The 26740-nt window shown below is 32.7% G+C and overlaps 3 protein-coding genes across 3 annotated transcripts; all 3 read left to right on the forward strand.

Moving 5' to 3' along the window:
- The first annotated feature begins 439 nt into the window (after window positions 1-439).
- LOC145751293 (ubiquitin carboxyl-terminal hydrolase 15-like) lies at window positions 440-8776 on the forward strand. The gene is made up of 19 exons (XM_082567407.1): window positions 440-604; window positions 1273-1406; window positions 1863-1990; window positions 2363-2489; window positions 2896-3041; window positions 3106-3218; window positions 3440-3579; window positions 3993-4126; window positions 4331-4449; window positions 4682-4946; window positions 5142-5254; window positions 5365-5484; window positions 5750-5851; window positions 6137-6245; window positions 6375-6486; window positions 6576-6765; window positions 7019-7168; window positions 7581-7791; window positions 8070-8776. The coding sequence occupies exons 1-19, from the start codon at window positions 516-518 to the stop codon at window positions 8250-8252; spliced, it is 2685 nt and encodes an 894-aa protein (XP_082423533.1). The 5' UTR covers window positions 440-515; the 3' UTR covers window positions 8253-8776.
- Window positions 8777-9364: 588 nt separating this feature from the next.
- LOC145749439 (condensin complex subunit 1-like) lies at window positions 9365-20111 on the forward strand. The gene is made up of 30 exons (XM_082565203.1): window positions 9365-9499; window positions 9625-9759; window positions 9913-10152; window positions 10470-10581; window positions 10759-10863; window positions 10967-11107; window positions 11482-11629; window positions 11781-11878; window positions 11991-12110; window positions 12191-12308; window positions 12401-12476; window positions 12578-12768; window positions 12853-12951; window positions 13171-13246; window positions 13429-13534; window positions 13924-14059; window positions 14297-14406; window positions 14650-14861; window positions 15243-15395; window positions 15457-15571; window positions 15639-15708; window positions 15827-15926; window positions 16083-16213; window positions 16396-16556; window positions 16926-17103; window positions 17397-17575; window positions 17691-17874; window positions 18144-18282; window positions 19659-19838; window positions 19903-20111. The coding sequence occupies exons 1-30, from the start codon at window positions 9388-9390 to the stop codon at window positions 20019-20021; spliced, it is 4044 nt and encodes a 1347-aa protein (XP_082421329.1). The 5' UTR covers window positions 9365-9387; the 3' UTR covers window positions 20022-20111.
- Window positions 20112-20629: 518 nt separating this feature from the next.
- Window positions 20630-25854, forward strand: LOC145750999 (sodium- and chloride-dependent neutral and basic amino acid transporter B(0+)-like). Its single transcript, XM_082567068.1, has 15 exons — window positions 20630-20641; window positions 20927-21092; window positions 21242-21373; window positions 21747-21911; window positions 22088-22201; window positions 22283-22397; window positions 22588-22720; window positions 22860-23000; window positions 23213-23441; window positions 23754-23998; window positions 24077-24186; window positions 24461-24560; window positions 24785-24952; window positions 25079-25134; window positions 25345-25854. The coding sequence occupies exons 1-15, from the start codon at window positions 20630-20632 to the stop codon at window positions 25460-25462; spliced, it is 2004 nt and encodes a 667-aa protein (XP_082423194.1). The 3' UTR covers window positions 25463-25854.
- Window positions 25855-26740: the final 886 nt, after the last annotated feature.

The following is a 26740-nucleotide window of genomic DNA, read 5'->3' on the forward strand; positions in this document are numbered from 1 at the left end:
TTTACTGCAGGTTTAGGTTTAATTATTTATTTTAAGTTGATTTGTTCATTGGGAGACCCCTAGAAGAGATCTGCTGTTGTGACGTGTTATCTGTTAACGCCGGACTCAAGGGTCAGAATAATGTGACATTGATGCAGTTTAAACCTGAAACCCCATGGCCCGATGCCATCTTATTGCCCATGTGCGCCCGTTTGCGGATATGAAATTAAAAATATTTTTCCACTGGAGGTTAACAATATATTGGTCTTGTATTAATAATTTATTTATTAAAATTTGTATAAAAAAACTTACAATTTTTGTTGTACAAATATATACATCTAGGAAAATAAAATTGTTTTTTTTCTAAAAATAAATTTGTTTTTTCCGCTTTTTTACATTCCGGTTTTCGGTTAGAAATTGGTTCCGCATTTTTACTTCCTCTTTTTATTAAAGGGAAAAACTTAACAGTGAAGTATTTATAAATAACCTAGTTTTACGTGTTGTTAAGTCGGTGTTTAAACTGAAATCTATTTAAAATGGAAGAAAACGATGTGAAAAAGTTAAAGAAACAATATGAAGACGTTAAAAAGTTAAAGGACAAAAAACTCAAGAAGGACGAAACTTGGTTGGTTTTCTTATAAATTTTTCAATAATATTTTTAGTTTTACTAATTTCCATTTTTTGGTGATCTTACACAAGTAGTCAGATAGTTGGGAATACCCACAAAACAAGCATGTAAGCAGTGGAAATTAAACCCAATGCTATATTTAAAGATGCTAAAACATGCTATCAGAGAGATTTAAACCCAAGACCCCAAGTTTAGCTTACCAACTTGAGAGTAGAGCTAATTTAACCAAGGATCTTAGGATTTATTTAAAGTTGCAAATGCTAGTAATTGGAATTAAAGTGATTCGTTTTAATTGACTTTTACTAAAGTACGGGATGCGGGATAATGCGGGATAATGCGGGACCGTATGTAAACGTTAATAAAAATTCGCGGAATGTGGGATCGAACGGAATTTTTGTACTTTTCTGCGGGATGATTGCAGTATTTACCTCAAGGTCTGAGAAATGATGCAGGATTGCTTTTAAAGTCATAGGAATGAATAGAATGATGCTAAAACGACTTTAAAGTGCAAGGGAAGATTAGGGAAAGGTACAAAAATCCCGTCGTTTTCAGCATTCAGCATCTTTTTGTTAACGTTTACATACGGCTTCAGTATTTCCTGCACCTTGCAAACTTTCGTATCCTGTATTTTAGTACTACCCTTTTTAATTGACTTTTACATGCAGGTACTTGATTGATCACCATTGGTTTAAACAGTGGAAAAAGTTTGTGACCAACGATGGACTGGATTGGAGTGGGGGAAACAAAAATGAGTTTAACCCAGGACCCATTGACAACAAACCTCTTTATGATGATAGTGGTTAGTGGTGTTATATGTGCTTGTTCTACCTATTCTTATATTAGTATTTAAGAGCAAGCAACGTTGTAAAGTTGTCCGAACACTTGGCTTTACTACATGTGGTCTTAGGTTTGATCCCCCCCTGCTCTCATGCTGTAGCATCCTTGAATAAGGCGCTATAAACTGTATAAATCTTTGCTGAGCCAGCTCTTAATCAGCAACTTAATTATTTGGTAATTATAATTTATAATAGGCCCATCTCAAACTGCCAAAGGCAACTCGAGACTGGGTCAGCGTAACTGATGTTACTCTATGTTTAGGTCGCGCATTCGACTTTCCCACATCGATGATAAATAAATATAAAAAAAGCGAAATTTAAAGCTGTATTTTTTAAAATTTTGCACATCACTGTTGCATTTTGTGAACATAATTTAACAAATTAAGAATTGTCATGCTGGTTTATATTTTAACACACAGACTCAGATGGTGCTAGTTTAAAGAAAAGCCTAATGGAAGAATTTGATTACGAACTTGTACCTGAAGAAGCTTGGAATATTTTGTACGAAGAATATGGAATGTTAGACCAACAACCAATACATAGAAAAGTAAACAAGTTTGTAACTCTTTGTTTGGTGGCAGTAAATAGAAATATTCAAATATTAATTGGTTAAATGATTCTTTAAAAAGTTTAACAATAAATGCATTTTGTTAGGCAAAAAATGCTTAATAATCATGATATTTATGTAATACCTAATTTGTTGTGTGAATTATGTAGCTGTTGCTGGTATATAACATAATGTATATAAATACTCTAAATTGAGTATTGTTTTAAATATTGTTTTAATAAACACAATTAAAAAAAATATGACATCCGGTAACGCAAACAAAAAAACTTGATTAAAAATTGTTACACAATGAAGGCTATATAAAAATTGTTTTATTGAATCTTATTGAAAACTAAAAACTTCTATTTACAGGTTATAGAAACTGGCTCGTTTATTAAAGAACAAAGCATTGAGATTTACCCAATTAAACTAGAACTTTGCACATATGAGGAACAAACTAAAGTAAAAGAACATTTCTTCAGCAAACTCACCCCTATTTGTAAGCTTCATTTTTTTTTGTATATATCTTTATCCTCGATGTGGGAAAGTCGAATGCGCGACTTAAACATAGAGTAACAACAGTTACTCCGAACCAGTCTTAAGTTGCCTTTGGAAGTTTGGGATATTAATGATCATAATTGCCCGATAATTAAGCTGCTGATCAAGTGCTGACTCAGCAGAAGTTTATACCGTTTATAGCGCTTTACTTAAGGGCGCTACAGCATGAAAGCAGTGGGGATTGAACTAACGACCTCATGGTGGTGTAGCAAGTGTTCTTACCACTACACCACGCTGCCAGTTTTCATTTTATTTAGAAAATATATATAATTTTTTTGAACTATTATTTTATATTTGGGGTGTAGTATTTATATTTGGGGTGTAGTATGTTTTTTTTAAATATTTAGCTGATGTTGAGAGCTTGATGGTAAAATTATTTTCAATTCCAAAAAACAAAGAGAATCGGATTTGGAACTCTCTCACTTATTCTGAAACCCTTGAACTTTGTCCAAAAACAAAAACAATCGAAGATATGGGATTACAATGTGGACAGGTTTTAACCTAATCTTAAATTTAATTTTAAAATTAATTTATTGCCAACAACTAATTGATTTTAGAAATTGATTATTGAAACTAAAAATGATGACGGAAAATGGCTGAAAAATGATGAAAACAAAAATGAAAGTAAAAATGGCTGGTTTTCTAAATCGAACAGTAATGGAAGAACCAAGTAAGATTGTATTTTATTTAATTTTTTAATAAAATTAATACTAACTTGTGTCATTATTTTTATTTGTCTGTTATTGTGTATGTACAAACAAACTTTTTCTATTCCAATTAAATTTTTTTCTTTTTTAACAACCAATTATTTTTTTTCAATTCATTTTTCTTTTTTAAATTGATTTTTTTTTTGCCAATTAGTTTACTTAAGGAGGTTTTCTTATTTTCCAGTGGTTCCAGTTATTTTAGTGGAAGGTCATCTAACAGTACACCAGGGTTGTGTGGTTTAAATAATTTGGGAAACACCTGTTTCATGAATTCTGCTCTACAATGTCTCAGTAATGTGCCTCCTTTGACTGAATATTTTGAGGGTAAGATTTAAAATATTTGGAAACATAAAATATCACTTTTTTTCTTGTAAGTTAAAACATAATTTTTATATATATACCAAATCGAATCCCCTGTCATTTTTAAATACTGGTCGATAGCCCTTAATACAATAAGGATTTTAATTATTGTAATCTTAACTAATATTTGCCCGTGATAAATGTATGCATCAAAATTGGCAGTTTTGATAGGTCTATAAATTTGACATAAATATTATCCACTAAGCTCCATTATATATAAATAGTGTTAATAACATCTAACATTACATATTGGCCTTGGTGATTGCGCTATACAAAATCTTTATGAAAGCTTTAGTATTGTAACATATTTAAATTTTGTTATTTTTTGCCCACACCATTATTATTTATTGTTATGTTCTTATCATTAAAACATTTAGGTGAAAAATACCTGGAAGATTTAAACAAGAGAAACCCACTTGGCATGGGAGGGGAGCTCGCTACAACTTATGCTAAACACATCCAGAAAATGTGGTCGGGTCATCATAGTTCTTATGCTCCCAGGGAATTTAAGGTGGGTGGCAAATTGTGGAGTTTTGGGTCTTTGTTGCACTGTTAATTATATCTTTGGTCAGTTTAATGGAACTGCAGTATGTAGTGGTTGTTAAACCTTCACAATATTGGGTTCTGGGTTTAATGGATCCCCACTGCTTCTTTTCTACGTTAAGTTTCCATATAAAAAATGAATTTAACTTGTGTTATATCACTTTCATTACAGACAGCAGTGAGTCAGTTTGCTCCTAGATTTTCCGGCTACCAACAGCACGACAGCCAGGAGTTGTTGTCCTTTCTTCTGGATGGACTTCATGAGGACCTTAACAGAATAACAAAGAAACCGTAAGTTTTATCAGACTGTAATTTGGGGATTTTGTGGTAAAAACCTTAATGATACTCATCAAATGTCTGCATTATGGACTGCATCTTTTTATTTTTAAAGGCCTGTAAAGTGAACAACATATATTGTACACCAATCTTTATTATATGTTGTTTTTAATATCTTATCACAGTTATTTAGATTGAGTATATTTAAACTCAATCTTTTTTTATAAGAGTGTTTTTATATTTGCAGTTATGTTGAGATGCAGGAGGCGAACGGTCGACCCGACGAACTTGTAGCGAAGGAGTCGTGGTTAAACCATCAGAAGCGAAATAGTTCGATCATTGTCGACCTCCTACATGGGTTGTTTAAGTCCACTGTTGATTGCCCAGATTGTGATCGAGTTTCTGTCACTTTTGATCCTTTCTGTTACATGAGTTTGCCCCTTCCTGCAAAGTCCAACAGAACTCTGGAATGTTTGTTTTGTCCGGTGGATTACCAAGATGATATTTTAAAGGTAAAGTAAAATAGTTTTAAAGTTTAGCATTTTTCTACTAGATAACTGTGTAGACTTTTAGATTTTTGTTGCGCAACTTTTTGTTATTAAATTAACTCATTTTCTGCAACTTTGTGTACAGCATAAGATGTGTTAAGACTGATTCAATTTTATTACTGTATTATTAGTTAAAACTGGCACTTTTAAATTTTGTAGTACAAAGTGTCCATCCCCAAGAAAGGAGTGATTACAGATCTTTATTCAGCTTTGTCTGAGTTGAATGAGGTCCCAGCTGATAGAATGGTGGCAACTGACATCTACAACTCAAGGTAAGCCGGAGTAATTTGCTGTAAACTTTCGTTGCCACTCTTGAATGTATTAGGTTAAAATTATTTGGTATAAAACTGGTCCCAATGAAATAACTCTTGTTTTTTTGCAGATTCCACAAAATCTTTAAGACAAATGATTCAACTGGAAGTATTTATGATCGTGATTTAATTTATGTTTTTCAATCTCCGGCTGAAGCAACAATGGTCCCAGTTTATATGAGAACCACTGGGTATGTTATGTTATATGTTTGTTAACTTCCAAGATATTTTGTTAGAATGACTTGGTTGGTTTTGGTTGCCTTACCTACAGAACTACTTTAAATATCAATGTTAATATTCACTGTTTAGAGAATTATGTTGGCTACATATTAGTATAAAACTAGTCCTTACCTACAGCCTAATTATTAATTAATATTTTGTTGACTTGTGGTCTTATTATTGACCTTCTGTTTAAGTGTCAGTATTACAAAACTTTAAACTTATTCAAAATTTTAGGTCTGGTTCCCCCCAGTTATTTGGTCAACCCATTCTAGTTCCTGTAAACCCTGAACAAACAACTTACACCGAACTTTACAAAGCAGTCCTCAGATCAGTTCTGTAAGTTAAACATTAGTGGTTACTTAATTAATTTGTATTTAAACTAGATGTCTGTAAATTTTGTATTTTGTTTGAATATTCTGGTGTTTTTGTCCCAGAGTGTAACAGCGGTTTATACTTATGTTGTTACAGTTTTATTGCCAATATTGAATAGATAGTTAAATATTAAAGCCATGTTATTACCTTGTTGTTAACCTCATAAAATAAAAACCCATTTTTAAACCACTTTTATAAACAGAAGCAAAAAGTTTATTTTTAAATCTGTTTTGATTATTTTATTTGAAGCCGGTACATTGACCATGACGAACTAACAGAGAGGATTGAAGACTTTTTGGTTTCAGACGAGGAGTTGGATCTGACGGAGGACAAACAAGATTACCTCGACCAAGTTGAGGTGAGTTTTGTGTATTTTGGCATAAAAGCAGTGGGACTCAAACCCTGGACCTTATGTAGTGAAGCTAAGTGTTCTAGTCAGTACATTAGGCTGCTAAACCACAATTCAAAATGTTTTTATTATTTTCAGGAGAACGACGAAGCCGAAATCTCAAAATTATTTAAAATTAAAATCATCAATTCTTATGGAAGTCAGGACATGGGAAGTTTAAAAGAAAAAGACGGATTTATAGTTTTTAGTGGTTAGAATATAAGTGCTTTAATATTTTTTTTATTAATTAATAAATGTTTAACATATGCCCGGTTGTAACAAGACTTTCCAATATTTTAGACCCGATGTACTTGGCAGCAGATTGGCCTCACAAGAAAGTTGGCGAATACTTTATAAACAAATGGAGCAAAGTTGAGCAACTTCATGTGAGCGCACAACAGTCCCAACCTAAAACTGTGGCTGGGATCCAACTCCGAGATTGTGTCAATTTGTTTACTTCACAGGAGAAACTGGGGGAAGACAATGCATGGTTAGTGATAACCTTATATTTTTAGGATTTAGTTTAAATTTTATATTTTTCTACATTTTAGTTTTTTTTGTGTCTTAGTTAAGGTTATTTTTTTACTTAGGTTCACATTTTTGTTTATTAACACTTCACCTTTTCCTTATAAAGTATAAGAAATGTAATTTTTTTTTATAATGGTTTCCCAATGCATTAATTATAATGTCAATAAACTTTAAATATTTAGATTTAAGTTCAAACAGGAGTTTTTATTTTGTAGGTATTGCTCCCAATGTGAGAAACATCAGCAAGCCACCAAGAAATTTGATCTCTGGATGTTGCCCCCAATATTAATCATTCATTTCAAGAGGTTTTCGTACACTAGGTGGAGTAGAGACAAACTTGACACTTTGGTCACCTTTCCTCTAAGGTTTGTTGTTTTAACTTCATATTACTACAAAAGGTTTCACTATTGTTATTTTAAATTACTCGCAGTGTGGTGTTGGGCTCAAAACACTGTGCTTTACCGCACAAGATCCTGGGTTTGACTCTCCTTGCCTGCATGCATTAGCACTCTTAAGTAAGATGCTCAAGTAGTAAGATGCAGTAAGATGCTCAACAGTATAAACTTTTGCTGAGCCAACACTTAAACAGCAGATTAGTTACCGGGCAATTTTAATACCTAAACTGGCAAAATTAACTTGAGACTTGGTTAGGGTAACAAATGTTACCTGAGTTTAGGTCCCGCATTTGAACTTTCCACTTCAAAGATAAAAATATATACTAATAATAAAGTTGATCAAATTGGCATTTGGAATTAAAGTTTTTTTTAAACCTTTCAGAGATTTAGACTTATCAGAATTTGTTGTAAATCCTGACAAAAAACTTTGGTCAAAAGCTCAACGTTCGTACAACTTGATTGCAGTTTCCAACCACTATGGGGGGCTAGGGGGAGGTCATTATACAGCATATGCGAAGAACTGCAAGGATGAGAAGTGGCATTATTTTGATGATAGTGGGGTCTCAAGTGTTCCTAATGAAGACAGTGTTGTGGTAAGATTTGTTTTATTTTGTGTTGTTTTCAATAAACATAAAGTAACATTTGTTACCCTACAGTCTCAAGTTGACTCCTGGAATATTGTAGATCATAATTGCCTGAAAATTAGTCTTCCAGATGGTTTTTGGCTCAGAGTCAGAAGTTCATATAGTTTACAGTACCTTAGTCAAAGGCGCTACGGCAATAAAGCCGTGAGAATCAACGGGTAAAGCTGAGAGTTCTTACTACTACATTATGCAACCAGTTTACTAACTTTGCTGCCATTGTTTTTTAGACAAAAGCTGCTTACATGCTAGTTTACCAGCGGCAAGATCTCGAAGAATGGACGACCAAAAATCCTGGTCAAAATTTTAAGTTTAACGACGCATTTAGTCCAAGGACTTGTAATGGAACAAACTTTGAGTATAGCAGCGACCAAATTAACAATAACAATGTTGAGGACATGGACCTGAGTTAGACTTTCTAGGGTTCTAATCTTTTTTGTATTTGGATTTTTAGTGTTAACATCATTCAGTTTAATTCTGCGGCTTCTAATTGTATTTTAATATGATTTTCACTTTTAATTGAAGCTTACAATAATATATTTTAATTATATTTACTAAAACAGTTTAATTATAAATTATTTTAACTTTGCTTTATAAAAATAGCATTTAAATGTAATGCATTATACTATAGATGACTTCTTTTGTTTAATAAGTTCATAAATTAGTTCAACTTGTATTTTATTGAACAAACTTTTAACTCTTTTTTGTCAAGGTTCTTTACAAATATTGGTGGTTAAAGAAAAAGGTTTTCATTTCAGTTCTAAGTTTATGTATGCAAATATATATTTATTATCAAAATCAGAAAAAGAAATTGCAAGATATTTAGTAGAATTAAATTTGTATATTTTTTGTTTTAAGTTTTTGATTGTTTTGTGTAATATAAGGTTTTAAAATATAAACTTAGTTTATGATAACTTGAAGGACTGTATATTTTTCAATTGTGTTAAATGAAATGCTGGAGGAATAAAATTCAGTTTGTTTGTTACTTTATATTGTGGTTATTTAATAAATGAAATTAGAATTATAAATTTATTGAGGATAAACTATATTTACGTCATTTATTTTCCCGCTGATTTTAATTTGTGAAACGGAACAAAACAACTTGAAGGAAATGTCAGTTTGTTGTTTAATTAAAAATTAGCAAACTTAATCAAATTTTAACTAGATGGAGATTTACGAGTTGTTACCAAAGCGGTGTTGGGTTTTTAGAAGGTTTTTATTCGAATGTGTTGCTGTTTTCGGTTAACTTGCGATAATTTGGTCAGTTTTGTTTACTTTAAATTACGCCAAAGTGCCAGAAGGAAAACGTTATGTTTGTAGTTGGATTAAAACAAAAACTAGACAAATATTTAAATTAGGAAGATCGTTAATTAATAATTAACATGCATGATTGCATAAACACGTGTTTTCGAAACCATAACGACGATGATCCAACGTCAACATGTTTAGTTGTCAGATTGTTTATTTTAATTAGTTAATTACTCTTTTTAATCAATTTTTGCAATATTTTTAGACAATGTTTTGTTATTAGTTTTATTAAAAGGTAAGATGTTAAATTTTGTGATTCCATCAACTAGAGAGGAGTTGTTACAACGGAAATATGGACAATATTACGTTCAAGATATTTTGTCCAACAAAATGATTCCACTTAAATTACAAGGTTAGTTGCTCTTTATTATTTTTATTTTATTACTTTAATAAAAAATAATTGTTTTGTGTACTTGAATAATTATTGTAAGTTCATAAAGTTGTGTAAATTTTTAAAAGAATTATTAATTCTTACAGAAGCAAAAGCTGATATTTGGAAGAATGGAGGAATTAAGATTGCTTCTCATTTCGAAGTTTTTTTTGCTTTAATCACAAAGTTTTATGAACTAAACGAACAACTTAAACAAATGGCATGGGGAATCCTTATTAAAGGTAGAACTTGAACATCATTGTTTGTACTGTGGGTTACTTTATAAAAATGTTTAATTGTAACATTGTTTTGATTAATTTAGACAATAAAGAAGTAAAGGAAATTGCAAACACTTAGCTTAATTTGCTTAACAAACTTTGTTGTTTTTTATCAAGGTTGCGAGAGTTTCAGCAATTACCTTGCAAAAGTTTTGAACGAAGAAGTGAGTGAAAATGGAACGATGGAGTCTGAGAATCGGAATCTCCATTTAAACTCGCTCAAGATGATTGTTTATCTGGTCGTCCAATTGGCTGAGATCAACCAATCACAGTTCAGACAGGGCGCTGTAGCACTGGCGATCACCACCCCTAAGAAAAAGGGGGCAAGGGTGAAATTAACTTCTGTTAATGAAAAAGGTTAGTTTAAGTTTTATGCCTTTACAACTTTTTATAGCACTTTAGATTAAACTGGTCATGGTTTTTGTTATTTAAGTTTTTAAATAAGGCAACTAAGGTATTACCGGTTAATACAATCTGAGAAAGGGGTTAGGCGCTATAAATGTTATGACATCCTGTTGAGCCAAAAATGAATTGGTAGGTTATAAGGAAATTAAAATCATTAATAAACTGACAAAAGTCAACTCGATTACTTAAACACAATTTTTTAAACTTTTTCTATTACTTATTACCTATATTTTGTTGCATGTTTTCTTATTAATCCACTTTCCACTCAGGTTTAATGTGGGAAAGTGAGTGTGCAAAGTTGATCCAAGTTTTAATGAATATTGTTGACCTTGATATTCACCGACTGTGGGAGGTTCAGCAAGTGGAAGGAGAATTTATTTCGTGAGTTTTATTTGTAAAAAATATTTTTTAACCTGTATTTAATGTTTACAGTTTAAATATGCTAAAAAATGCTCATATTTCATTAAGGGGAATATCATTTAAAGGAAATTGCATTCTTTTTTTCTTAATTTAAAAAGGTTTATTTATAATTCTAGTGTTTAATTATTTGATTTTCAGTTTAATTTCAAACCTGGGTTACAAGATTTTAGAAGATCCAACAATGGTTAAAAACAAGGGAATCAAATCTTCAACTTTTCATTTGCTTGGATGCATTATAAAAAAGTAAGTTTTAACATTAAAAACTTGTTTAAAAGGAGGTTGAATCCTTGATTAAGATAAATAGGACTCAACAACTTCACAAATGTTTATAAAACTTAATTTTTAGATTCAATCAGTCAATTAGCACAAGTTTAAAACTTGTTCAAATGCTTCAACACTTCGAGCACAGCTCCCAACTATCAGCAGAAGCCGTACAACTGTGGAGTGATGTTTACAAGTGCAAGACTCTCGTCACTGAAGTCTTAAGGTAAACATTAATTTAATATTTTGGTCAGGGTTGTAATTGTATAATTCCCATGTATTAATGTATATTTGCATTTGATGAACTATTATTTTTAAATTTATTTATCTTTGATGTGGAAAAGTCGAATGCGCGACTTAAACATAGAGAAACATCAGTTACTCCGACCCAGTCTTAAGTTGTTCATAGCAGTTTGGGATATTATAGATTATAATTGCCCAATAATTATGCTGCTGATTAAGTGCTGGCTCGGCGGAAGTTTATATTGTTTATAGTGCCATAATAAAGCCGATTGTTTTGTCCATTGTGCCATGCTGTCGGTTGTTATTAACTGTGGTTAAATTAGACACCTAGTTTTGACTTTCTATTGTACTTCACAGAGAACTGAGCCAGATAGCTGAGAAGGAGTTGGTTCGAGACAACACGAGCACGAAAACAATTTGTTTATTTATTCAAGAACTTTCAACTTTACTGCCTCACCAAGTTCTCGCTAATATTAGTTTGTTGCAGTTTAGGATGGAAGAAGAGGTAACTTAAACTTAATAGTTCTTACACAATTCTAAGCCTTAAACTTAAAAGGCCTGAGTAAGGCTTTAAGGTTAGTTTTGTCAAACCCATAAGCATTTCTACCAAACCTTGCACAACTTAATGTTGTAGTTGAACTTTATTGTTTTTGTAGTCTTACCTGTTAAGAAATGCAGTTCTGGTCTCACTGGGTGAAATATTGAGACAATGTTTGAAAGGCGAAGGTTTGGATAAAAAGGAAAAGAATGACAGGTAACATGAAAAGTTAAAGTTAGGGTGTGACATTCTTTGTGTTTTTTAAAATTGCTACAAAAATGTAAAAGTTAATTTATGTCTGTGCATAACCAAATTTTATTTTTAACAGGAACCAGTTCCTTGATATTTTATACGATCACGCTAACAGAGATTGCCACGCTTTCGTTCGAAGCAAAGTTTTACAAATATTTCTAATGTTGGTAAAGGACCAAGCTCTACCCACTGCCAGGTACAGTATACTAGTTTTTAACTAAAACTGTTTGTTTAAAAGAGTAGGCCTTACACCATGTGATATTGTTTTTCTTCCAGGTTCGTAGACTTAGTGGACTTGTGTATCTGCCATATGCTTGATAAAAGTAACTTGGTGAGGAAGATGAGCATTCAACTTTTGGAGGCTTTGCTCAAGTGGAATCCTTTTTCTGCATCGGTAACTTCTTATTTAAATAAGATTGGTTTTTAATAGGTTTTAAGGTGTAAATAATTCCATTTCCATTTTCTTATATAATTTTATTGTTTTAGTTGTCGATCAAAAGCTTGCAAGAAGAATTGGTTCAAGCCAAACTTAAACTTGAACTTATCCAGCAAAAACAACAAAGTAAGGAAATATTTTTGTAGACAGTTATGTATGAATATGTTGACAATAATTGTTTTCTTTTATTAAATATCACTTTTAAAATATATTATTTTTATTTCTAGCTACCAAGGGCCCAGAAACTGAACCAAAAGACCTGAATGCAGAAGAGAATTCACAAAAAGAAGGCAATGAGACTGAAGAGAGCATGGAAGAAGAAGGGAACAACTTGGATGTAAGTGAGAGTAGTGAAAAGGAAGAAGGCAGTGAAGAGATTGTGGAGAAAGACTCTCAAGATGAATGCCCTGAGAAAAAGGTAAGTAAATTTGGTTTTTGACCCTTTTTTTATTTTAAAAAAGTTGTTAAATTGTTTAAAATCCTAATATGTTAATACTTACAGGAGGTCGTGAACTATATCAACTTTCTGACCGATTCCATTCACTTTGTTAAGAAATTTCATGAAGCTGTCCCGGTGTTGTGCCAGTTGTTAAACTCACAGGTGAATATTATTTTCTGTTTGATGAACCTACTGTCAAGATTTTAACCTAAGTTGCAATAATTATTAAAATTACTTTTTAAGTATCAACTTTTTTAAAGTTTGTATTGTTTATATTACGTAAAACCATGTGTAGTAGTTATCGCACCTTACTATCAGTTATAGATTTAACCTTTTAACCTCTAATAAGTCAACAACTTATAATTTGTAACTTAACCCCAGGTTCAAACCGATGTATTGGAAGCAATCAACTTTTTTACTTCTGCGTGGGAGTTTCAACTCAACTTCGCAATGGACGGTAAATTATTTTGTATTTCTGGTTAAAATTTTCATGCAAAAAGTTTGTTGTTTAAATTTATTTCCTTGCATTGATTGTTGTTGATTTTAACTACCCTCTGCTCTATACATTAAATGTCGTTGTTACAGGCATTTCTGGTGTGTTGTTGATATACCCATAACATTGTTGTATTATTGTTATAGGTATAAGTGGGATGCTGGAACAGATTTGGAATGAAGAAAAGAAAGTGAAGGAGGCCGTGGTGTCAGCTTACAAGGAACTCTACTTTAAAACTAGTTGCACTGCAAAGTAAGTCTTGTTATTAAACATAACTTCACTTAATCCTCAACATTTTGTTAAATAAAACCATTTTTTTCAATGCTTGATTGTGAGAATAAAAGCACTGTCTAGGATCTTATACTGTAGCAACCTTGAGTAAGAAGCTATGAACAATACAAACTCATGCTGAGTCATCACTTAATCAGCAGTATAATTATCGGGCAATTATAATCTATAATATCCCAAACTGCCACAGGCAACTTGAGACTGGGTCGGGGTAACTGATGTTACTCTATGTTTAGGTTGTGAAGTCGACCTTCCCACATCAAGGATGAAGATACAAAAAAGGACTGCACTTTAGTGTTACTCTCAATTGTGCTTCGCCAAGGTTTAGGGATGAAATTTATTTTGTTTCTTAGCCTCCAACAAGCACAAGAGATTGTGGACAACATGATAATATTGTGCGCCAACTCCTCCCCGAGTAAACTTCTCGCTGTTGGAACCCTGCTCACCGAGATGCAGAAGTCCAAGAGTTTTCCTCCTCATGTTAACCAGGTCAGTTATACTATCTTGGGTTCGATCCCCACTGCTGCCAAGTGATATTGTTTTAATGAGGCATCAACATAAAGACTTAAAAACTAATTAGTAGGTTAACAAACACAAAATATCACAAGTTTTAGGTTAACATTTTATCAAACAGGGCAACAGCTAAAAGTGTTTTAACTTTTAAGATTCCAACCCTTTATTAATGCAAAGTGGTACTTACTAACTCTGTATTAATATCTTGTTTAGATCTTATGGGACAGATTGTTGAATCCCCCGTCAAGTTTCACGATGGAACGAGGGATCGGGGAACATAAACAACAAATTGTCATCACTCAAATTATAGGCATGTTTGCTAAGTAAGTTGTAACTTGTTTAAAAGTTGTCATATAACAGCAATCAATTCCTAGTTAAACTGGTGATTTTAATTTTTTAGTAATTTTTAGTGATGTGTTAATTGTCGTTTTTTTAAATTTAAAATTGGCTTTAATCGTAATTATTTCTCCGATCTGATCACTTACTCGAAAATTCAGTAACTTTATCCCCACTACACTACTAAAAAATTGACCCTGTAGGTTACTAAACTTATTTACAATTTTTAGAGAGAACCCAAACTTGATCAAACCCAAGATTGACATGTTGGTTGATATTGGCCTCAAACAAGTGGAGAACAATTATGAGTTGGCTTACCAGACTTGCGTGACTTTATCTCAACTTAAGATCCAGAAACATGAGGCTGGTTGTTACGAGATTCCATTTAAGTTGGACGATCAACATTCTGCCATCTCTTCCATCATTAAACTTATATTAGATGGTGAGTTTAAAGTTTGTTCTAAACTAAAAGATATTTTTAAGATAAGATTAAACCGTTCATATTGTAATAGTAATTATTATATTCTGGATGTAAAAAGGTCAATTTCATTTCTTAAACATGAAGTAAAATTTGTTACCCTGACCCAGTCTCGAGTTGTCTTTGGTAGTTTGAGATATTATATAATATAATTACCTGATAACTGGGTTTTGGGTTAGCAGAAGTTAGTAGCGTTTATAGTGCCCCTTACGGAAACAAGGGAACATCGAACCAAAGACCTCATGTAGTAAATTCAAGTGCGCTGCCAGTTAAGTTGCCTACTTCAACTGCTTTTTTTTACCTTGAAAATACCAGGTCTTATTTTTATTTTACAAAAATTTTCAGGTTTCTCCCAGAAGTCGACATCCTGGAGTAAGTTTGCACTTCAGGGTATTTCCCTGATCTTCCAGCTCTCCGAACATCCCATAACTGTGTCCAAGCAGCTCTTCCTGGAGGTGAAAGTCCTAATAGAGGATTATATGAAGAGGGATGACATTGGTGAGTTTATCATATAAACTGTTTTTTTGCTAATTTTTTAATTAATATAATCTTATTACAGGCACTGTTATGAAGAATGAAATGTTGTCCAGATTTTTCCACATTGCTGGACAGAGTGCATTGAAACTCCTCGTCTACATTGAGGGCGACGTCCAAGCTGAGATCAAACAGAAAAGGTGACTACTTTGTAACAGTTTGGGATCAAATTTTCATTTCAATAAATCTTAAAATTTTAACTTTTAGGAAATTGGAAGAAGAAAAAGAAGCTGAGAAGTCTAAAAAGAAAACAAAAAGAAAAAGTGTTCTTAATAAGGTGAGTCGTTTTGCTATTTTTATTGAAAATTCTCTTACAGCTTTTAATTTGCAGTAATATATATATATACCTCAAAATAATACATAATAGTTTAAAAACCTTCTAATAAATCTCTAAGAGTTCCACCAACCTGGAGGATGATATGGGAGTAGGAGGAGCTACAGCGGATGATGGGGATCAGGAATTCATCCGCAAAGTTCTGGAATCTGAAGTTGTCGGTTAGTTTGAATTAACAAAACTTAAGTCCTACATCTAACAACAAAAAAATGTCAACATTTTACTTAAAACAATTTTCTTAAATAACAAAAAAATTTAAATCATAATCTGGTGTGACTAAAACTTTTAAATAACCCCCTAAAAACCTCAATTTGCAGCCCCTGAAACCCTGCTGGGGTCGTTGTCTGAGCTGATTGTTAGAACTTGTACACTGAAGTTGGATGAAACCCAAGTTTCGGGGGTCAAAGCACAACAGAGCGCTGCGTTGGCTCTTTCTAAATACATGTTGGTGGGTTCATATTTTATTTAAGTTTTATATTTGCTGGACATTACTAATAGGTTGATTTATTTAACTATATCTACATATGTTTGTGGTTTGTTATATTTAAATATTTTTAAATATCACAAACTAAGATGTAAGTGATTCTTTAACAATATGACATTTAAAAATCAAATATTTATTTATTACAGGTAAGTAACGAATATTGTGAACGACATCTTCGTTTGTTTTTCACCATGCTTGAAACCTCACCACATGAGGGCATAAGAGCCAACTTGGTGATCGGAGCTGGAGATCTGTGCGTCAGGTTTCCCAACTTGTTGGATTCATGGACATCTCATATTTATGCAAGGTTAGTATTAGTTAAAAGGCTTGGCTTGACTACATGAGGTACTGGGTTGGATCCCCACTGCTCTTTGCTGTGGCAGGCTTGAGTAAGGCACCATTTTTGGTATAAACTTCTGCTGAGCCAGCACCTAATCAGCAGCTTAATTATCGGGCAATTATAATCTATAATATCCCAAACTGCCAAAGTCAACTTGAGACTGGGTCAGGGTAACTTATGTTACTCTATGTTTAGGTTGGAAAGTCAACTTTCCACATCTTAAATAAATATAGAAAAAAGCAAAATGAAAAATGTTAACGTTGTTGTTAAGGTTTTTAAAATGAACAACCTTATGTAAAAGCCCATTATTTATCGATTATCAATATTTCTCCCCAGATTGAACGATGAATCAGTGATGGTTCGAGTGTTTTCCATCAAAGTGTTAACAAACCTGATATTGAACGACATGATTAAAGTTAAAGGACATGTAAGTGAGATGGCTCGATGCATTGTTGACTCAAACGACCGCATCTCAAACCTCGCTCGAAAGTTCTTTCAAGATCTCGCTAAGAAGGTCAAGTCTCGATCTTTGTTAAATTTTTAATTTTTTTTTTATGACTTAGTTGATAGGTTATTTAAGCATTGGATTGTGGGTAGGTTTTATTAGGAATGGATTAAAATTTGTACTGCTTTTAAATGATTATCTTTAAAGTATAGTAGTTCCTTCTGTATTTGGCCCAGTTTAGCAGCATAATAAACTGGATATTACCTAGTTAATAGTAAAGGAATTTAATAAAAAGCTTTTTTTTAAATTTGTCAAATCCTGTGGTTAAACCATCTAACTGACACTGACTTAACTTTTAACAGGGGAACTCTGTATACAATGTGATGCCGGACATTATCAGTCGATTATCGGACAACGAGGTTGGAATAAAAGATAACGTTGATTTTAAGACCATCATGAGGTTCTTGTTTGAATATATACAGAAGGAGAAACAGAACGAAAGTTTGGTGGAGAAGTTGTGTCATCGATTCAAACTAACAAGGTTTGTGCAATTTTAAGACAATTTACTGCATTTTGGATTTAAAAAATTGTCGGCATTTTTAAGTAAGTTAATTCCATATTTTTTGACATCACACTAAACTTTTATGACATCACAGAGAGAGGAAACAATGGCGGGACCTGGCATATTGTATGTCATTGTTGAACTTCCCAGAAAAAGCTTTTAAGAGATTGAACGAATGTTTTGGATTTTATGCTCCAAGTCTGAGGGATGAAAATGTTTATTTCTCGTTTCAAGCAATGATTGTTAAAGCTAAGAAGAACCCGAAACTTGATGTTAAGGTCGGTTCAATATTTTTTATAAAAGTTTCCTAGTCTCGAGTTGCCTTTAACAGTTTGGGTTATTATGGATTATAATTGCCCGGTAATTACGCTGCTGATTAGGTGCTGGCTCAGAAGGAGTTCATACCATTACTCAAGGGTGCTACAGCATGAGATCAGTGAGGATCGAACCCAGGACCTCAACTGCTTCCTAATTTGTACAATTAAATTAAAAATACCTTTTAATTCTTAATACAAATAAGTTAAATAACTTCTATGTTAACCTACAGACAGCAGTTGAGGAATACGAGCGTAAGTTGATCGACGCCCACACCCAAGGCACGAGCGAGGACAAATGTGAAGCCAAGGCTGCAACCGCTATTAAGGGGATTTCCCAGAGATCACAATCAGTCACCATTCAACAAACTCGTGAGTTCTTTAATATTTGTTATAATGACAACTTTTCACAAATTTTGTATAATTTACTCATTTGTATGAAATTTTTAACATAAAATCGAAACTTTTATATTTACTTCAAGAACAATCTTAATTACCACACAGACCATACATGACTATACATTCATGCAAAGACTGTTTTTTTGTTATTAGGGCAACTAGGGGCATTTTCCTGAAGAGGGTTAGGGCTTGGGGTAATAAAAAATATCTTATTGAGGTATTTGGTTTTTAATTAAAAGACAATAACCCTAAATAAACACTTAATGCGTTCTGTATGGTCTTGTAATGTAATTAGTGGGATCGACCCCTCAAAAAATACGATTTTTCGCTAAAAAAGTTTTTAAAATCTGCAAAATTTAAAAATTTTTGTGATGTTAATTCGCTCAAAATGTTTTGGTTAATATTCAAGTAGCTATCTTATGTAGTAACTGTGTGGAGGTTTTGAGAAAGTTTTTAGTTAGTTTAAAGGAAAGTAATTATAAGTTTTTGCTGAAATGGAAAGTTTAAAAAGTAAGTTTTGGTTTTTTATTTTGACAAAATCTTATAATTACTTTAGAACACAGAAAAGTTTATTGGCAAAAATTTTTGTTTGTTTTTTATAATTTTGGGTTTTAATTTGAAACAAACAATTAATTTGTGAATAAACTTTTGATCTGTTTTTATTTTTAAATTTATTTTAATCAAATTTTTTTTTTTTTATTTAAATTTTTTCTTTTTTGTTCAGCTTCACCGAGCAAGCGGAGATATTCACTCATCCGTGAACTCTCAGTTTCATGCGAGAGAATTAAAATCGAAAAAAGAAGAAAGATTTTGTAAAAAATGGTAAAAATATTTAAAATTAATAACTTGAAATTTAAATATTTTTTAAATTTAATTTTGTTTTTAGATTGGAATTCACCATCTTTGTTTTTATACAAAAACTGTTTTTAAACCAAGGTTAATTTTGTTTCTTGAATCTACCTCAATAGTGTTTTTGTTCGTTTAATTTTTATTTCTTAATTTTGTTTCTATTTTAACGTTTCTATTTTTTTTCTTATATTGTGTTTTTGAAATACATTTGAAACCAGAAATATTTTTGTGTTTGTTTGAAAGCTCAGAATAAAACTTCGTTGTGACGTCACCAATTAAACATTATATTCTGTGACGTCACCAAATTATTTTTATATTCTGTGACGTCACCAATTAAACATATTTTGTGACGTCACCAAATTATTTTTATATTCTGTGACGTTACCAGTTTAACCTTTAAATTTTCTGACGTCACTATTTATTATATTCTGTGACGTCACCAATTAAACATTATATTCTATGACGTCACCAATTAACGATTATTATTGTTTATGACGCAGCTTCGCGACGAGTTCCACCGAGATCAACTCGAAAACAAAAAAAGAAAAAATCTTTCTCCAGCGATGAGGAGATGACGTCACAAGTTACTGTGACATCACAAGCGCCAAGGAGATCGACCCGACGTCATCAAACTGTCATCTTTTCAGACTCGGAAAGCGACGACGATGACGTCATTAAAGGTAACTATAATAACGCCGTCAATTCATACAACATTGTGACGTCATCAACTTTGATTTGTTTTAGAAAACATTCCACAAAGCCCATTGTTAAGCGAAAATGACGTCATAGAGAACGAAAGCACCCCGATCCGAAGAAAGAAAACTCCGAAGCGAAGTCCGGCAAGGTCGGTGTTACGGGTTTAGAGTTCGATTGTGACGTAAAAGTGTGATTATGACGTAGACACTGCACCTCCGATATTATTTCAACTTCACTGCCCGATAATTTGAGTTTACTTAAAGCACAAAATAAAATTCATTTCTTTCAACTATTTGTGTTTGGAATTTGTTTTTTAACTTAGAAAAATCTTTATTTAAAATGAATTTATTAACAACGCGTTCATGATTGGTTTTTATATTATTTTTCAATCCGTTAAAAGTTTAGGATTACAAAATATTTACGACTTTTATTCGGATTATTTTGAAGTGCCCTTAAGCGAAATGTTAACGAATTACTCAAGCGTTTAACTTTTAAATTTCTCCGAGTTTGATAAACATCAGAAAAAGTGATTTTTTAAGGCGTTGGTTTTGCTGCAAATTCGAGTTTTTCGCGGTGAGCAAAAGTGGCGCTTAGCTTAAATCTGAGTGTTTTGTTATGGCTCAGCTAAACTGTTGGTGATTGAATTTTAAGTGGTTTATTTAACAGGGGTTTTAAATAAAGAGGTTTAGTTTAAAATAGTAAAAACGGTTTTGGTATTTATTGCAGATACTTTTAAGTTATTTTTATTTAAATCTTGGATTGAAAGAAAACAAAAATGGGAAAAAAGGTTAGTTTGGTATAAAACCTTTAATAATTACTGTTTAAACAATAACTCTATTAATTCAAGTTAATCAAATATTATGACAAAAACTTAATTAATAAAAATTTGCAAAACCTGTTAATTGTAATTTAAAAGTTTTTTTTTTTTCCGTTAAATTATGACATCATTTTCTTAGTAATGACGTCACTTTATACGTATGACGTCACGTTCTTAGTTATGACATAACTTTACAGTACTGGCGTTAGCTACTTTTACGTCCGTACAGAATGTATCTTAATATTTTTTATCTGAAATGTTAAACAGAGCAAAGGAGATGGAACGGTGTCAGCCAACGATGAAAACCAAGATCGTGGAAACTGGGATTCAAAGGCAGATTATTTGCTCAGTTGTATCGGGTATGCTGTTGGGTTGGGCAACGTTTGGAGGTTTCCCTATCTTGCCTTTGAGAACGGGGGAGGTAAGTTGTTGATTATAGCGAGGTTGAAGTAGCTACGTAGGCTAAACCTCCCTACGTCAGCAATTTTGCTATGGATGCTACAACATAACAGTGAAAACAATTAACATTTTGAATTGATTTTTACCTAATTAACATTTATGACATCATAGGAGCGTTCCTGATCCCCTACGTCATAATGTTGGTGTTCGCGGGGCTTCCAGTTTACTTTCTAGAATGCGCTTTGGGTCAGTTCTCGAGTCTGGGTCCAATTTCTTGTTTCAAGTTCAGTCCGATTTTAAAAGGTGAAGATTTGTTGAAAGTTGTGTAAATATAAAACTATACAACTGAAATTGTGAAGTACTTGGAATACTCAGCATTACTACATGAGGTCCTGGGTTTAATTCTCGCTCCTTTGTGCACTCAAGAGAAAGGTGTTGTTAATAGTTAAAACTTTTGCTGAGCCAGCACTTAATCAGCAGTTTAATTATCGGGCAATTATAATCTATAATATCCCAAACTGCCACAGGCAACTCGAGACTGGGTCAGGGTAACTGATGTTACTCTATGTTTAGGTCGCGCATTCGACTTTCCCAAATCGAGAATAAATAAATTTAAATAAAAAGAAACACAAAGTTGCACACAAGTAAAATAACATAAACCTTTTTTTTGTTACAGGGGTCGGTTATTTCATGGTGATCCTTAACATCCTTGTGAGCATCTACTACAACATTGTCATCGCTTACACAATCTTCTACTTCTTCGCTTCTCTAACTCCGAACCTTCCATGGGAGAGTTGCGACAACTTCTGGAACAGTCCAGACCTGTGCAGCACCACATTTGGTTTGTACTTAACTTGTTTTAAATACTTTAAGTGGTCAAAAGTTAGCCTAGTAGGCTACAGCAAAAATTTAATGTTATTCTCTGTGCATTTTTTAGTTTTCGTGTTTAAAACTTTTGTACTGACTTTATTATTTTGACATTAGTTTGAGTTTTAAACCAACAAATTAACTTTACAGAATTGAAATGCGACATCAATTTGTTTAACTACCAAGACAACACAACAGTCCAACAATATGTAAGCACAAACTTTGATCTTAATCTGAGCAACAGCAGCAGATTGTTCACCAACGGTAAGAAAGTAATTAAAATATTTTTCCTTAAATATAAACTCGTTATTGATACGCACAAATCTCATATGAATAACTTTTCAGTGGACAAGTCAACAATCGACCAACTGGCCGTCTACCTTGGAACGAATTATTCGGGGATTGGTTGTTTGGAGTTTAGTAGAAGCAGAGGACTCAGTCCGAGCGAGGAATACTGGGAGTAAGTTGTTTGTTAAATATTCTTATGTTAAGACAACTTGCTTTGTCAAGTTAAGTGCTTTACTTTAATTATGTTAAGGGCAACTTAATGTAAATGTAGGCAATTGGGAATATAATGGATTCGACACGAAAACTTTGGTTTATTTTAGGTTTTTATTTTATTGCAAGTATTTAACAGTTCTTTACTTTAGAAATTATGTTCTTCAGCGTTCTTCGGGTTTGGACGAATCGGGGTCGGTGGTAATAGGTCTGGTACTTTCCCTTCTCGTGGGGTGGATCACTATTTATTTCAGTTTAATTCGGGGGGTCAAGTCTTCGGGCAAGGTAAGTTTAAGTTTATTATTTACTTGTTTTTAACTTCGCCAATCTTTTAAACTGTTTATAATTTAGCTTTAAATTTTTACTTTTAAACATAGTTGACCTCAATACTTGTAAAATGAAGTAACCTAATATATTCCTATAGGTGGTATGGTTTACAGCCATATTCCCCTATCTGGTGCTGCTGATTCTGCTTATAAGGGGGGCTACACTAGAGGGCGCCTACGACGGAATCCAATATTACATCGGATCACAATCGGATCTCAGTAAATTAACCGAAGCGAGTGTAAGTTTGTTGAACAACATAGTCTTATACTAATAAAACAAGCAATTTATGGTTTCTGCTGCTACAACATGGTAGGCTTAGGTAGAATGCTACTAATTGTTTCAATGCTTGTACACGCAACCCAGTAACCTTGTGCTTTGTTTATATTATTTAAAGATGCCTACTTATAATTTTCCTATAACCACAATAATTGAAAAAGTTAACGTTTACAGGTCTGGCAAGCTGCTGCAACTCAAATCTTCTTTTCACTGAGTGCTGCATGGGGCGGATTGATCGCGTTATCTTCGTACAATAAGTTCCACAACAATTGCTTCTATGACTCATTAATCGTGTGCTCCACCAACTGTCTGACCTCATTTTTCGCTGGGTTTGCTATTTTCACAGTGGTTGGGCACATGGCTCACAACCTGGGTCAGAATGTTGATGACGTAGTTAAAAGCGGTAAGTGTCAGGTTAAAGTTATTGTTGGGCTTTGAATACTGAACATATTTGTTGATGTTAGGTTGTGGACCATAACAAGTTAAGGCCTTGTTAATGTATTTGTCGTTTGGTCTGGCATGTGTGAATAGCTGGCGTCTTAGCACACTTATTTATAATACAATTATAATCCAAAACAATAAAATGATAAACAAAACACATTGTATTTTATCACTAATGGAAAGTAACATTATTTTTAAAGGCTAAACATTTATTTTACCTGACCAGCATCTCTCAAACTTACGTTATGTTAATAAAATAAACTCTGTTTTAAAGGATACGGATTGGCTTTCGTTGCATATCCCGAGGCAATCGCCCAACTTCCAGTTTCCCCGTTCTGGGCTATTTTGTTCTTCCTGATGTTGTTCACATTAGGACTGGACAGTCAGTTTACGGGAGTTGAGGCGATCTTGACCGGGTTTATCGATCTCTTTCCACATCAGTTGAGGAAACGAAGAGGAATTCTTACTCTGGGTTCAATTATTTTCATGTTTTTGATTGGAATTCCGTGCGTGTTGCAGGTAGAAACAATCCCTCCAACTAATGCATTAAATAAACTACAACCAAGCTCTTATTGAACTAAACTATTTTGTTTATAGTCGGGGATATATTGGTCCAACTTGATCGACTTTTATTCAGCAAATTGGGGTTTGTTGGTTGCTGCCATTTTGGAAGTTGTTGGAATTTCCTGGGTTTATGGAGGGAACAGGTAAAGTGGATGTAAATTATAGATTGTATAGGGGTAAAAAACCTTGCGGGCATGTTGTAGCACCCTTCAGTAAGACTTTAGATTCCGGGTTCGATTCCCACTGCTGGCATGTTGTAGCATTCTTGAGTAAAACCCAAGGTCCTGGGTTCGATTTCCACTGCTGGCATGTTGTAGCAAACTTAATTAAAACTTGAGGTTCAAAGTTTGATTCCCACTGTTGGCATGTTGTAGCATTCTTAGTGGGCACTATTTCTAATTCTGCTTATGTATTTAGATTTATCGAAGATATCGAGATGATGATTGGTAAAAAGAACTGGTGGTTCTGGTTGTACTGGAGAGCTTGCTGGTTTTTTATAACACCACTTTTACTTATCGTAAGTTGTTTTCAAAATATAACTTTATACAGAACTATAACACCCTGTAGGCATACGCAAGTAGTCTTAACTTGAAATATGTTTAAACATTAGTTTATAGAAAAGGCATGAAAAAAAATCGTTTATTATTTAGTTTTCTTTGTGGTATTTAATTAATTTTATACTTTTAAACCTAGAAAAGTTGTATATTGTCTGCATTTAATAATTGTATTATGATGTCACAGGTAATATTGATCTGGTCGATAGTGACGTATGAGCCTCCCGATTACGCAGGTGTAACTTACCCATATTGGGGCGAGGCCCTCGGTTGGTGTTCGATGGTTGTTGGGTTAATGTTTGTCCCAATTATGGCATTGGTTGCTGTTATACAGAACAAGGGAAATATTATCAAGGTTTGTTAGAACTTACATCCTTACAGACCATTTTAAATGGTGTAGAATCAATTGAGGGGTAAAAAATATGCATTTCCTGCTAAATTATTAACTTAAGTGTTAACTTTCGTATAACTTAATTTTCAGGCGAGTGAACCAAGTTCAGATTGGGGGCCTTACTTGAAGAAGTTTAGAGGAACTAGGTAAGTACTTTTAATGTCTTGGAGTAGGCACTTTAAATGGTTCAATTTGATAAGTTGCTAAACTTAAATCTTGGTAAAGGATTTTTTAAAGAGTTGTGGAGATGTAAGGGTTCTCGGCAATATTTTAATTATACATTCGCAATTACTTTAATATCTAAGACTGTTTGTACTTTTTAAGATGTTTTACTAATTGAAAATCAATGCTTCCAGGTATGCAAACATGGCCGAACCTTACGAGGCTTTATTTGTACCACGAGAACCTGAAAACATTGAGATGGAAGGAAAGGGAAACCCTGGGTTTGAAAATGACGAAAAACCTCAAATTTAATGGAAACATTTTTTGTGACAGAAATACCAAAGGTTTGCAGAACTACACGAAAATTTGTTTTCACTTTTTTGAGTTTCGTTGCCACTACATCAAATTGCCAACATTGTTTTATTTTGCATATTTTGTAAATGCCTTAACATTAGCGCACCATATTATTTAACTTTTTACACCAACTAATATTGAACTTACAATAAAAAAATAAAACAATTAATCTTAACAAAACTAACGTTAATGTTTAAATAATTTTATCACAAAAAGATTAAATTTGCCAATATTATAAACCTCGTTGTTTATTTATAAATATGAATCACCGACTTGTGAACAAATTTGATAAATTTTTTGATTGTCCTGACCTCGGGCGATCACTTTACGATTTTTTTGTTTCTTTTGTTACGACGTAAAAGCAAAGGTCGAGTAGTTTAATAAAAGTTTGTGACTACAACAGATTTTATTTGTTAATTTTTTAAACGTAAAAGATAAGGTAGACTTGTAAAAAATAGTCTTAAAAAGAAAATGTAATTAAAGCTAAGATTGTAAGACGTTAAAAAGATTTAAATTAAATTAATTGCGCGATTAATGAAATTTAATAAATTTAAATTGTATTTTTTTGTAAATCTTTCTAACAAATTTAAAAAAGTTTTGTTTTTTCGAATAATAGACAAGGTTACAAAATCAATTAACAGTTAGCGCTAAATTTTGATCGTTTTCGAGTCATTTTTATCAATGTGATATTTTTTTAATTATCTAATCAGATAATAACCGATTACAATAAAATTTCTTTAACTTCGATTTAAAAGCTCTTGTAGACAGCTTTCCAGATTTTTTGTTATTATTAGTATTTGAAGCCTCTTAAACCCAGCTTGAGTAGTTTAAAATATTTTTAGAATATTTTGAGTCGAATCCCCTGCGGTGACGAGGAGCTTATAAGCAGCATTAGGGCGTTGCCTTGCGTGGTTTTTACAGCGCGTGGCTTCAGCTTAAACTTTGTTTTAGTTAAGCTGTAGTGGTTTTGTTGTTGTTGTATATTAACATTAAGTTAAATTGCGGGTAGACTTTAAGGCTTAGTTACAAACTACCCAGTTAGCTTTTAAAAAGATGTTTAACTGCTATTTTTTGCAGTTTAAATTAAAAATATTAAGATGTCGCTAAAATGCAAACAATTAGATCAAATATTAAGCAAAATTAAATAAAAGATCACCACATATTTTATTTAAACTTGCAACCTTTTTTAGAATTAGTTTAAGATTTGTTTTAATAGAATAATCTGATTATGTCTTC

The sequence above is a fragment of the Corella eumyota genome, chromosome 4, assembly GCF_963082875.1.
Source record: "Corella eumyota chromosome 4, kaCorEumy4.1, whole genome shotgun sequence".
Lineage (NCBI taxonomy): Eukaryota > Metazoa > Chordata > Ascidiacea > Phlebobranchia > Corellidae > Corella > Corella eumyota.

Bases quoted from the DNA above. Each gene is read 5' to 3' on its own strand.
- LOC145751293 (XM_082567407.1), top strand. From the start codon at position 516: ATGGAAGAAAACGATGTGAAAAAGTTAAAGAAACAATATGAAGACGTT. The intron at 2,490-2,895 runs GTAAGCTTCATT...TTAAATATTTAG, and splicing joins CAGCAAACTCACCCCTATTT to CTGATGTTGAGAGCTTGATG. The intron at 7,169-7,580 runs GTTTGTTGTTTT...TAAACCTTTCAG, and splicing joins TTGGTCACCTTTCCTCTAAG to AGATTTAGACTTATCAGAAT.
- LOC145749439 (XM_082565203.1), top strand. From the start codon at position 9,388: ATGTTAAATTTTGTGATTCCATCAACTAGAGAGGAGTTGTTACAACGG. The intron at 10,864-10,966 runs GTAAGTTTTAAC...CTTAATTTTTAG, and splicing joins CTTGGATGCATTATAAAAAA to ATTCAATCAGTCAATTAGCA. The intron at 15,709-15,826 runs GTGAGTCGTTTT...TAAATCTCTAAG, and splicing joins GAAAAAGTGTTCTTAATAAG to AGTTCCACCAACCTGGAGGA.
- LOC145750999 (XM_082567068.1), top strand. The intron at 22,202-22,282 runs GTAAGAAAGTAA...ATAACTTTTCAG, and splicing joins CAGCAGATTGTTCACCAACG to TGGACAAGTCAACAATCGAC. The intron at 24,187-24,460 runs GTAAAGTGGATG...TTATGTATTTAG, and splicing joins TGGGTTTATGGAGGGAACAG to ATTTATCGAAGATATCGAGA.